At 44.7% G+C, this 12,598-nt stretch overlaps 1 protein-coding gene across 8 annotated transcripts in view; it reads right to left on the bottom strand.

Annotated features, from left to right (window-relative positions):
* Positions 1-12,598, bottom strand: part of RABGEF1 (RAB guanine nucleotide exchange factor 1) — a 76,503-nt gene that overhangs the window by 3,503 nt on the left and 60,402 nt on the right. For all 8 annotated transcript variants that reach the window (XM_017509703.2, XM_017509704.2, XM_017509706.2 and 5 more), the window contains 4 exons: positions 12,103-12,184; positions 10,393-10,525; positions 8,450-8,541; positions 3,231-3,487 (listed from right to left, as the gene is read on the bottom strand). In XM_017509703.2, the coding sequence (XP_017365192.1) occupies positions 3,231-3,487; positions 8,450-8,541; positions 10,393-10,525; positions 12,103-12,184 (564 nt within the window). The remainder of the gene's footprint in view (positions 1-3,230; positions 3,488-8,449; positions 8,542-10,392; positions 10,526-12,102; positions 12,185-12,598) is intronic.

Below are 12,598 nucleotides of genomic sequence, written 5' to 3'. Positions count from 1 at the left end.
TCCCAGCTACTTGGAAGGCTGAGGCAAGAGAATCACTTGAACCCGGGAGGTGGAGGTTGCAGTGAGCCGGAATTGCGCCACTGCACTCCAGCCTGGCAACAGAGTGAGACACCATCTCAAAAACAAACAGAAAACAAGAACAGCTCTGAAATGACAGAATCTGAGTTAACTGTCACCTCTTTGACTTAACAGCAACAGTGAGTGACCCTGGGAAAGTTACTTAAGGTCTCTGAGGTTTCTGCACCTGTAAATGGGGGGAAATACCACCCAGATTTATTGTGAGAATTAAACAACACAGCACATGCCACGTGCTTCCAAGAGCCCTGCAGTGAGCAATGAATACATGGTAGCAATTATTGGTACAGAAATACCACTGCAAAGGCCCAATTCAAGAGACATCTGAGCCAGGCGAGTTGGCTCATGCTTGCAATCCCAGCACTTTGGGAGGCCGAGGTGGGAGGACTGCTTGAGGCCAGGAGTTCGAGACCAGCCTGGGCAACAGTTGAGGTAGAAACCCCATCTCTAGGAAAAAAAACAAAAAAAGAAAAAGGAAAAACTGATTCATCTGAGGAGAATGGAAGCACATGCCCATCTGGCTCAGGGTGTGTGTGGAGTTGCTGTGGCCCCTCTGTGACCTGGAAAAAGGAGGTGATTCTAACTCCTCGCTTAGGTGAATGGAGACATGGCATTGCCACTAACAGGAACAGGGAATACTGGAAAAGAAACAAACATTGGAAGGGGAATTAGCTCTGAATAAATTGTATTTGAGGTGCAATACAAGTGTGAGGTCAAGACAGGTGACACAGAGCTGTGAGTCATCACTGCACAGGTGAGTGACAGCTCTGTGACAGAGCAGATGGTGCAGGAAGAGATGCAGAGAGTATGGGGTCCCAGGGAATGACACGATTCAAGGTGGAAGTAGAAGACACAGACTTTACAAAGAGATAAGAAGTAGTGGAATTGTGGAAGCGAAGGAACAACAGAAGTTGCAGAAGAAAGGAACAATTGAGAGTGCTATGAGAAGTGAAGTAAGATGAAGACTGTGAGTGCCCGTGGGGTCTGGCAGCTGGCAGACTGTACTTTTGCCAGAGCAGTTTCAATGGAGCAGTGGGTGTGGGAGACAGACTCTGAGTCAGGCAGGAAGAGGATACAGAGGGAAGGTACAAACATACTTAAGGCTGCAGGCCAAGGGCACTAGAAGCTGCTGAGTATGTGAGCCAGCCGCCTCTACTGTTGGCAACAGTGGCTCTGCTCACACACAACCTGGTCTTCCTTCACTTCTCCCAGGACCTACCACGTCTCCACGTTCATACTTCTCAGACTTCCAGACTGTCTGACCTGCTCTGGATAAAGAGCTGAATTCAAAAGGCTCTTCCTTCACAGGCAAGTGTATGTTTCATTTATATTAATAAATATGAGGCCAGATGCAGTGGCTCATGTCTGTAATCCCAGCACTGTGGGAAACTGAAGTGGGTGTATTGCTTGAGCACCTTGGGAGTGTGGTTTGAGAGGAGTTCAAGACCAGCCTGGCCAACAAGGTGAAACACTGTCTCTACTAAAAATACAAACATTAGCTGGGCGTGGTGGCACATGCCTGTAATCCCAACTACTTGAGAGGCTGAGGCACAAGAATCGCTTGAACCCAGGAAGTGGAGGTTGCAGTGGGCTGAGATCACACCACTGCATTCCAGCCTGGGTGACAGAGTGAGACCCCATCTCAAAAAAAAAAAAAAAAAAAAAAAAAAGATATAGGAGTACTTCTAATCTCATTCTATTTGGGCTACTGAAACTTTTTTTCAGTACTACAGTTTAAATCTCAATGTGCCTGGGAGGACAGAAAACACTGTGAATAAGGGAGCAAGCATCATTTTGATCAAGAGCATTCCCAAGTTCCTCCACCTGCAAACCACACTCTCAAGATGCTGGTGATGACAGCAACACGCAGCTAAACACAATTGTGAAGGGTGACGAGTGACGGGGCAGGTCCAGGTTTGGAGGAAACCTGAGGCTGCTTATACAATTCTAGGAACCTACTTACAAGAAAAGGAAAAAAAGTGGCAAACACATACCTAGAATATAGAAATAAATCACAACATATTTCTAGAGTCATGGAGATTCAAGTACCTTTTTTGAGATCTTTTTAGGTAATTTATCAGAAATGCTCCCTATGCATCCTGGCTTCCCCTCCCCACCTCTTAGTTACCAGGCTCTCAGCACAGAAAACCACGTCAATAAGCTGCTCCAAGGCTCCAAATTCATTAGCTTCACAGTACATTCAGTTGAAAGCAAACAAGCAGAGTTTAGCAGGAAGAAAAAGGAAGTATTCAGGTCAGAAACGGTGGTTCATGCCTGCAATTCCAGCTCTTAGGGAGGTCAAGGTAGCAGGACTGCTTGAGCCCAAGAGTATGAGACCAGCCTGGGCAACATAGCAAGACCCCATCTCTCTCTCAAAAAAAGATTAGCCTGTGTAGTGGTACATGCCTGTGGTACCAGCTACAGAGCAGGCTGAGGTAGCAGGATTGCTTGAGCCTGGGAGGTTGAGGCTGCAGTGAGCTATGACTGTACCACTCTACTCCAGCCTGGTTGGCAGAGTGAGACCCTGCAGCCAAAAAAAAAAGGGAGGGGGGGAAGTACTCAAGCCTTATTTTTATATATATATAATTAAATACTATCTTGCCTAGAATCAATAACCACTGCAACAAAACCATCCTTGAAAATCATTTCACATCCTCTGAACTCACCTTTTAAAAAAAAAAATCTCGGTATTCAATTCTTAGAAGTAACTTGCGGAATAAAACAAACAAAAAAAATCAATCTTAAATCCTCTCAAAATGAATTAATGTCCAAGATTTGCCTTATTTATGGTTGAAAAAGCCCAGGCAAGAAAAGGACTCTTCCCAGGACCCTGGGGAGTGATGCCCAACACATGTCATCTGTTTCCTACAGGATGAACTCAATCTCTGATCAAGTGCTGGGAGGTGGAGTGTCTGTATGGTATGGTCCTTGTGCTCTGTGACAGAAAGTGAGCTTCTTCAGCCACACTGCCTTCTCACACAGGAGGCTTCACTTGTCATAGGTCTGAGAGGCCTGTGACCTCCCTAAAATCACCACGTCTCCTAGTTCTCCTCCATCACACAGGAACTCACTCACTTGTCATAGGCCTGAGAGACCTGTGGCCTCCCTAAAACCACCGCCTCCCCTAGTTCTCCATCACACAAGAAATCACTCACCAGATTGGTGAAATAGTAGCCATCCTCTCCAGTCATCAGCCTGCTTGGATTGCAGAAGCGCGTGATATACTGGATATTGGACTGAAGGCGTGGGGGGTTGCCCTTCAGAACGATGTAGATGAGGGTGGGGAGGAAGTCATCCGCTGATGCTGGCTCGTTCTTGGTGACCTTAATGGCATTGAAGATGTGCTTGCTGCACTTGGTGATACAGGCCAACTTATCTCGAGGCACACGCTTGGAATCCATTTCGATGATATCTACAAAGCAGAAAAGACACTATTTCCCATGAGAAAAGAATCACATTAAAAAAAATAATCATATAAAAGAAGCAACAGGAAAATCATTTTTTATCTCTAAAGTTACAAAGAAACCCTAACCCCTTCTCCAGCAGTTAACTTAGTGTATAAATGACTTAGACCCTCCCAAAACAGTAAGTATGAGCTCATACTCACAGAAAACAGAACCACGAGCCAGGTGCTACACAGTGTGCCTTACAAGCACGTTTCTCTAATCCTCAGATTATGTGATGGACACTATTAATAGTATCCATTTTATGGATGACGGGGCTGAGGTACAGAGAGGTTAAATGATTTTCCCAAGATCGTACAGACAGCAGGTAGCAGGGTGGGAATTTGAAATCATGTCTATCTGACTGTAAAGCCCACTTTTTTTTTTTTTGGACAGAGTTTCTCTCTTTGTTGCCCGGGCTGGAGTGCAGTGGTGCGATCTCTGCTCACTGCAACCTCTGCCTCCCAGATTCAAGCAATTCTCCTGCCTCAGCCTTCCAAGTAGCTGGGATTACAGGTGCCTGCCACCATGCCTAGCTAAATTTTTCTACTTTTAGTAAAGATGTGGTTTCGCCATGTTGGCCAGGCCAATATCAAGGATAAATTTAATCTCAAAATAACATTTTACTTCTTCCAGAGAAAAATTTCACTACCCACGGCTACCATTAAGTCCATGTAATGGGCTCTCACGAATGCGTATCCTCTTCCAACAAGCCTAGGAGAGAGGGAAGGGTGCTGAGGCACACAGTGACAGCACTGCTGGAGTGGGAGCGTGCCTCTGGGGGTGCACATCTGCCAGCAACTTGGGACACCATAAGAGAAAATAGCCAAGGCAGCTTAATTTTACACCAAATTCTTGCCACTAGCAGGAATAAAAGTTTCGGACTTGGGCCATGTGGTGATGTATACCAAAGGGTTCTTTCTGCTCTTAGGTCATCAACACTGAGGGTCAGTCTTCCTAGGCCCATCTGCCATGAAAGACAACGTGTGGGGGACAGATGTGCTGGGCAAATCCACAGGCCTTATTTTAATTTATGAGTGCTTTATTCCCTTACTTATGAGGCTACTGTGTGACTTATATAACTTTTGCCTACTTTATTGTTTGGTTCCTTTAATTATGGGTTATAATTATTGTTACCATGTCTTGATCTATTTATTTTTTTCTACTTAAATGGAACTTAATACAAGTAAGAATTGGATTGGGTAAGATTTTTTAAGCTATTTTTACTACCTTCATTTATCTTTAGCCTTCTACCTTTTATTGGTGATTTCTATTCTCTCTTTTAAACTTTAAACCACTTTCTTGTTAATCTTTATTTTTCAGTGTTCCTTCATCTTGCATCCTGTTCATCTTTATTGTTGACATTTTGAAAGCAAGTAAAAGTAAATTATGTTTTATCTGGATGTGTGTGTGGCTGCTATTGCCAAGATGCCGGGCTGGGGTGGAAAAAGGGAAAGAAGGGAAGGAAAAGGAGAATAAGGGAAGACAAACACCCCCAGGGATCTCTTCCACATGCTTTATCCTGTGGCGACCCCTTCCTAGCGTTCTCTGGCCTGAAAGTTTTCATGGAACTCTTTGGACTCCTCGTGTGTGATTTCATCATTTGCACTGCTTTAAAATCTCAACTAGGAGATACAGGAGGAGAAGGCAACACACGGGAAACTCACTGCTGTCTAAGAATTTCCCTCCCCAGCCTGCCTGCTAGGGTTTACCCTTCAGAGCCCTGGAGAACTGCTCTATGTCTTCTCCCGGGGCTCTGCCTTGTTATAAGCAGGAAGCACAGGGCTGACTGTGTGTGTGTGTATACCATCCCCATTGAGTCCAGGTGTCCAGGCTGATCTTTAATGGAGTTGTGAAAACAAAGGCTATACCTCCAGGTCATGGCTTCTCAACATGGACATTTGGGGCTGGATAATTCTTTGCTGTAGGGAACCATCCTATGCACTGTACAGTGTTGAGCACCCTTGGACTCTACCCTAGATGTTAGCAGCATCCCCACTGCTGTGACATTTTAAATTGTCTCCAGACCCAGCTTGGTGGGCTCACACTTGTAATCCCAGTACTTTGGGAGGTATAGGTGGGAGGATCACTTGAGTCTAGGACTTCAAGAACAGCCTAGGCAACACGGTGAAACTGTCTCTACAGAATGTAAACAAAAATTAGCTGGGCGTGGTGGCACGTGCCTGTGGTCCCAGCTGCTAGGGAGGCTGAAGTGGGAGGATCGCTTGAGCCTGTGAGGTCAAGGCTGCAGTGAGCCATGATCATGCCACTGCACTCCAGCCTAGATGACAGAGAGCTCCTGTCTCAAACATAAATAAATAAATAAATAAATAAAAATAAACATCTTCAGATGTTGTCAAATGTCCCCAGGGACCATTAGTGCCTGCTGAGAACCACTGCCCCCACAGCCACACAGAAGTCATGCAGGTGGAGCCAAATGCGAAAGGGTGTCTGTCAACATGAACGGATAAAGAAAACACAGCACACATACACAGTGGAACTATCCAACCATGTAAAAGCATGGGATACGGTCATTTGCAACAACATGGATGAAAGAGGATATTTTGTTAAGCGAAATAAACCAGGCGCAGAAAGACAATCCTCACATGTTCTTACTCATTGGTGGGAGCTAAAAAATTAAAGTAACCGAAGGATGCTTTACCAGAAGGATGGTTACCAGGGCTGGGAAGGGTAGTGAGGGGCACGGGGGATAGTGGGGATGGCTAAGGGGTACCAAAACAGTTAGAAAGAATAAGACCTAGTATTTGCTAGCACAACAAGGGAACTACAGGCAAAGTGATTTAATTGTACATTTAAAAGTAATCAAGATAATATAACTGGATTGTCTGTAACACAAAGGCTAAATGCTTCACAGGATGGACCCCATTCCCCCTAATGTAATTATTATGACTCATTACCTGCCTGGATCAAAACAGCTCATGGAACTCATAAATATATACGCCTATTAATGTACACACAAAAATTTAAAAAAGCAAAACAGAGAGAAAGGGAAACTTCCACCATCAGCCACAGGCCCTGACACTCTCCTTGTCCTGAACTCTTGGAGCCAAGAGGAACTGAGGTACTCTCTGATCCCCTTCTTGGGGTGACACACTCTTCCTTTCAGAAGTCCTGAAGAGTGTATTTGTTAGACCTCAGAGCAGAGGCCTTAATGACTCTCTAAATTTTATGCAGTTCTCTTGAACAGGCCTCCTATTTGTTACTTGTCAGCTCGGAACATGAGTGCCCTGCCCTAGAAGAATGCCTCTCCTATTGAGTCCCACTATTTGTGGAACACAGCTATACTTCTCTGATCCTTCGAGCCACCCACCTCTACTTTCACCACTGATAGGTCACACAAACACTCGCCACCAGCTGACGCTCCAGTGAACCATCCTACCTGGGTGAAAGAGGCTAGGAAGCCCAGGGACTTCCCTATTACCAAAAGGCCGTAAAGGCTACGTGGCGTTGGCTGGGACAAAACTCCCATGGAACACTCTAACCATAAACCAGCTGATCTTGAACTTTCTAGTAAGAGTGAAGAAAAACACAAGTCCCAGGTCCATATTCAGGCTTTCAGAAGGCCTCCACGTTCAACCTCTTATGAGGTTCCCTGAGCCAAAGGTGCGGGGTTGGAGTAGTCATGACCGGTCATGAATTGACCCAAAGGAGTCAAAATTCATGATACCTATGCCATAGCCTAGCAGAAAAGCTTGGAAGAAAAAACCACAATAGTGTTTATCTGGGCCACTTGGATTCTACCTCCAGAACTTACTCAGGAAATCATAGAAAACAGTAATTTACTTAATAACAGGAGTTGACATGTGAAGATACACAAAGAGAAGCAGAACCTGAGAAAGTCAAAGAATCACATCAACAGAGAATGCCTGGAGCAGACCCTCTTGCAACTACAGAGGCAGTGAGATAACCCACTCCTTAGAGGACCCTTGGGGCTAGGGTCCTGAAAGACTCCACCTCCTTTTAACCCTGATAACAGCCTAAGCACACTTCCGTTTCTTTCTGTAGCTTGAGTGAATCTCTGGTTCCTATAACCAAAAAAGCCTACTCGATGGCCAGTCTCTAACACTGCTAATATCAGTTGACCACTTCTTTTCCAGCAGAATTTCATTAACAATGTCTACATAAACAAGTCTTTCCAAGTCCTCTTTCTAATAAAGGAGACACTGGCCAAAGCTGAACATCCCTCCATTAAGATATATTTATTTATTTAAAAGACGGGGTTTCACCATGTTGGTCAGGCTGGTCTTGAACTCCCGACCTCAGGAGATCCACCTGCCTTGGCCTCCAAAGTGTTTGGATTACAGGTGTTAGCCCGGCCAAGAATTTTTTTTTTTTTAATTTAAACTTTTGTATTGCATACTTTTGCTAGGTCATTCCCATGAATGAGAAACAAACCTTATGAGGAGGCTGGACCTGTCTAGAACGGCAACACCACTCGATTTGGGGCACTGCATTTACTTCCTGATCAAACCAGAAATAATTCACAGTGCATCGCTAATTAACGACCAATCAGAGGCATCATTTTCATGTTACTCCAGTGTGAGGGCTACCTTGCCTTACCAGTTCCCATCATCTATCCAGAATTATTTTAAATATGTAAATGCAACTGAATCTTAAGAAATTTATTCTATCATGGGAACAATCAGCTGAATAAAAACTATATTAAAAAAGTAGTACAAAAAAAAAGGGAAAAAATTTATTCTATAATCCCTGAAAATAAAGGAAGAAGAGTTAACCTGCTATTCTGAATGCCATCAAATTCATAAAACTAACAATCTTACAAATCACTTTTACCAATTTCAATGTACCTTCGACAATCTGCATTTTAGAAATGTATAGACTAATATTATAGCAAAATGTTAGCCTTAAGGGGAAAACATCCCAATGAAAAGGCTCTTGGTTTCACTGACCTGTGATTGCCTTTACCACCATATCAGATACTTCTGGAACGTCTTCATTCACAGGGACACACAGCATCTGAGGTGTAACCCAGCGCAGGGCTCTAAAGAGAAAGGCAGTAAACAAGATCTCTGAGGACAAACCATAGTCATGTGTCTTGTTACCTCCTTCAGTTCAGGGAAAGCTGGAGTGTCGCTGACCACTGAATCGCAGGCCCACACACATCACCCTTGCAAGTACCAGGAGCTCAAATGACATGACAAAGCAGCTAGGATCCTAAAATGAGACTTCTCTTCTTCACTTATCACAAGAATGGAAGACCATCTTACTGACTGAAATTACATTATGCAGTACTACCAAGAATGAAATGCAGTCGGTATTGGAAAGTGACCATTTGAGGATTGGCTGCTGCCTGTTCTCACTGCCCACTGTGTTAATGTGCTTTTACACTCAGTTCTCAACTTCTTTTTCTTTTTTCCTTTTGAGATCATGTCTCACTCTGTTGCCCAGGCTGGAGTACAGTGGCATGATCTCAGCTCACTACAGTCTCTTGCCTCCTGGCTGCATTGAATTGTTATTGCTCCACTGCACACCAGGCTTGGTAACAGAGCAAGACCTTTTATCAAAGAGAAAAATATTAAATGTTTCTTCCAAATAAAATTCATTCTAAGATATATAACTGCTAAAAAAGCCTTTTTTTTTTTTTTTTTTTTTGAGACAGAGTACCACTCTGTCACCCAGGCTGAAGTGCAGTGGCACAATCTTGGCTCACTGCAACCTCTGGCTCCCTGGTTCAAGCAATTCTTCTGCCTCAGCCTCCTGAGTAGCTGAGACTACAGGTGTGCACCACCATGCCCAGCTAATTTTTTTATTTTTTTAGTTGAGACAGGATTTCACCATGTTGGCCAGGATGGTCTCAATCTCTTGACCTCATGATTCACCCGACTCGGCCTCCCAAAGTGCTGGGATTATAGGTGTGAGCCATCACGCCCGGCCTACTTTTAATTTTTATTTATTTATTTATTTTTTGAGGTGGAGTCTCACTCTGTAGCCCAGGCTGGAGTGTAGTGGCGCGATCTCGGCTCACTGCAACCTCCGCCTCCTGGGTCCTGGTTCAAGCAATTCTACCTCAGCCTCCCAAGTAGCTGGGATTATAGGCACGAGCCACCATGCCCAGCTAACTTTTGTATTTTTCAGTAGAGACAGTGTTTCACCATGTTGGCCAGCCTGGTCTTGAACTCCTGACCTCGTGATCTGCCCGCCTCAGCATCCCAGTGTGCTGGGATTACAGGCGTGAGCCACTGCACCTGGCCCTGATTTTTTATTTTTTTGAGATGGAGTCTTGCTCTGTTGCCCAGGCTGGAGTGTGGTGGCGCAATCTTGGCTCACTGCAACCTCCACCTCCTGGATTCAAGCTATTCTTGTGCCTTAGCCTCCCAAGTAGCTGGGATCACAGGCGTGTGCCACCATGCCTGGCTAATTTTTGTATTTTTAGTAGAGACGGGGTTTTACCATGTTCCCCAGGCTGGTCTTGAACTCCTGGCCTCAAGTGATCCACCCACCTCAGCCTCCCAAAGTGCTGGGATTACAGGTGTGAGCCACCATGCCCAGCCGACATCCACTGCCTTGATATGGATATTCACAGCTTCCTGCCTGAGGAGATGATAATGGACCAAGAAAACAAGTCCTTCCATTCCTTGGAGATTTCAGAGATTTAAAACAATCTCCAACACCAAACACAACTCTTACCAAAAGCTGCCTTGAAGCAGATGGATAAGAGAGCTCACCACATTCCTCGTCTTTCTGACACCACAGAGCAGCTTCCACTCTAAGGAGGCAGGAACATGAGCTGTTGCTTTCTCTTAAGGTTTGAAACTCAGGTGCCTTATTTTCCCCCAATGAGTTCTTCCACTAGCAGGTAGTAAGTATAAAGCAAAACAAAATAAGCAACTACCTTATCCTCTTTTGAATGGCAAGATCTTTCTTCTCATCATCAGTAGTTTCTGGACAGAACACATATTTATAGAGACGAGTCATGATGTACTTTTCAATCTGATCCATTATCTTCTCAACCCTTTCTGGAGGCACTGAAATAATCAGACAGAAAAGCTCAAGAGAGTATATATATGTTATTTTTTTGAGACAGGGCCTAGCTCTGTCACCCAGGTTGGAGTGCAGTGGCACCATCTTGGCTCACTGCAACTTCTGCTTCCTGGGCTGGAGCTATCCTCCAACCTCAGCAGCCCAAGTAGCTGGGACCACAGGCACATGCCACCATGCCTAATTTCTGTACTTTTTTTTGTAGGGGTTTTCACCATGTTGCCCAGGATGGTCTCAAACTCCTGGGCTCAAGCAACCTACCTGCCTTAGCCTCCCAAAGTACTGAGATTATAGGCATAAGCCACCATGCCCAGCCAAGAGTATATTTTCATAGTACTTTCTACACAGCAAAAAACTAATTTATTAGAAATACATGTGAAACCCTGTCTCTACTAGAAATATAAAAAATTAGCTGGGTATGGTGGGGTGCACCTGTAGTCCCAGCTACTCAGTGGCTGAGATGGGAGAATCATTTGAACCCGGAAGGCAGAGGTTGCAGTGAGCCAAGATCATACCACTGTACTCCAGCTTGGGTGATACAGTGAGATTCCGTCTCAACAACAACAAACAACTAAAAAAAAAAAAACCTTACTTCAACTGTTTGGCTGCCTTCCACAGCAACCTCAGTTCTAACTGAAGTCATCTGGCAGGACCTAACAGTGTGCACCTGCCAAATGGGGAGACTTCAGCAAGGTCACTCCCCGTACTACATTACAAAGGTATTTGCAACTCTCAAGACTGCTGAATGCTGATGAAACATATCCTTTCATTTCTCTGAGGCTTACCATACACCTTAGAGCTCTCTGAGGTACACATATGGGGCAGACTTCTCAGATGCACACATATGCGAAGGACATCCTAAAGTCTACTATCAGTGGAGGGTGAATTCACAAAGAATCCATAAAAACCTGAAGCACCCACCCCCCGACTTTTTTTTTTTTAAACTATTAATACAATGACTCACCAAAATGGTGACTCCAAGATGGGAAATTCATTTAGAAAAGCCTTTCAAGAAGTTTTTTTCTCTCTTTTTTTGTGAGACAGAGTCTTACTCTGTTGCCCAGGCTGTAGTGCCGTGGTGCAATCTCAGCTCACTGCAACCTCTGCCTTCCTGGTTCAAGTGATTCTTGTGCCTCAGCCTCCCAAGTAGCTGGGATTACAGGGGTGCGCCCCAACACCCAGCTACTTTTTGTATTTTTAGTAGAGATGGTGTCTCACCAAGCTGACCAGGCTGGTCTCAAGTTCCTGGCCTAAACTGATTGCCCACTTTAGTCTCCCAAAGTGCTGGGATTACAGGCGTGAGCCACTGTGCCCGGCCCCAAGAGGTTTTTGTCTCCTCCACCCCCTGCCCCAATGGAGTTACTAAACACTACTCAATAAATTATCCAATTGCTCCTGATACACACGGTACAGTTCAAAGGCACTGCTAAGTATAAGATCAGCTCCCAGGATGTCAGTGAGGTTATGGCATGAAGTCTACAAACCAGCCAGACCATCAGAAAAAGAAAGAAATTCTTTCTTTCCTGTGCAATACCCGCAATCTCCCAATGGCTAATAGTGTTACCTTTTCCGCGAGTCTGCATCCTTTCAGCCACACTGTGGTAGAAATCCTGAGCACACTCTGACTGTTCTTCAATGCTTAGGTCCTGAAACAAAGAAACAAAGAGGCCATTTGTAGTTGAAGAAAGTGCAGAAGCACAGCTCTACATTCTAAGAAGTTTCCAAAAGAAAGCCACTCCTTGTACCAGTAGTAAGCCTAAAAGTACTCACAGATTATATTAATCCTGCAGGGGAGTAAAACCTATCCATTATTATTATTTACAATATCCACTGTTGCAGGGCTTTTCCTTAGTTCACCTAAAGACGGGGTCCTGCTGGGCACGGTGGATCATGACTGTAATCCCAGCACTTTGGGAGGCCTAGGAGGGTGGATCACAAGGTCAGGAGTTCAAGACCAGCCTGGCCAAGATGGTGAAATCCTGTCTTTACTAAAACTACAAAAATTAGCCAGGAGCGGTGGTGGGCGCCTATAATCCCAGCTACTTGGGAGGCTGAGGCAG

This window comes from Cebus imitator, unplaced genomic scaffold, assembly GCF_001604975.1.
Source record: "Cebus imitator isolate Cc_AM_T3 unplaced genomic scaffold, Cebus_imitator-1.0 Scaffold419, whole genome shotgun sequence".
Lineage (NCBI taxonomy): Eukaryota > Metazoa > Chordata > Mammalia > Primates > Cebidae > Cebus > Cebus imitator.
The sequence above is the reverse complement of the archived record's forward strand: the minus strand, read 5'-3'. Positions and strand labels throughout refer to the sequence as shown.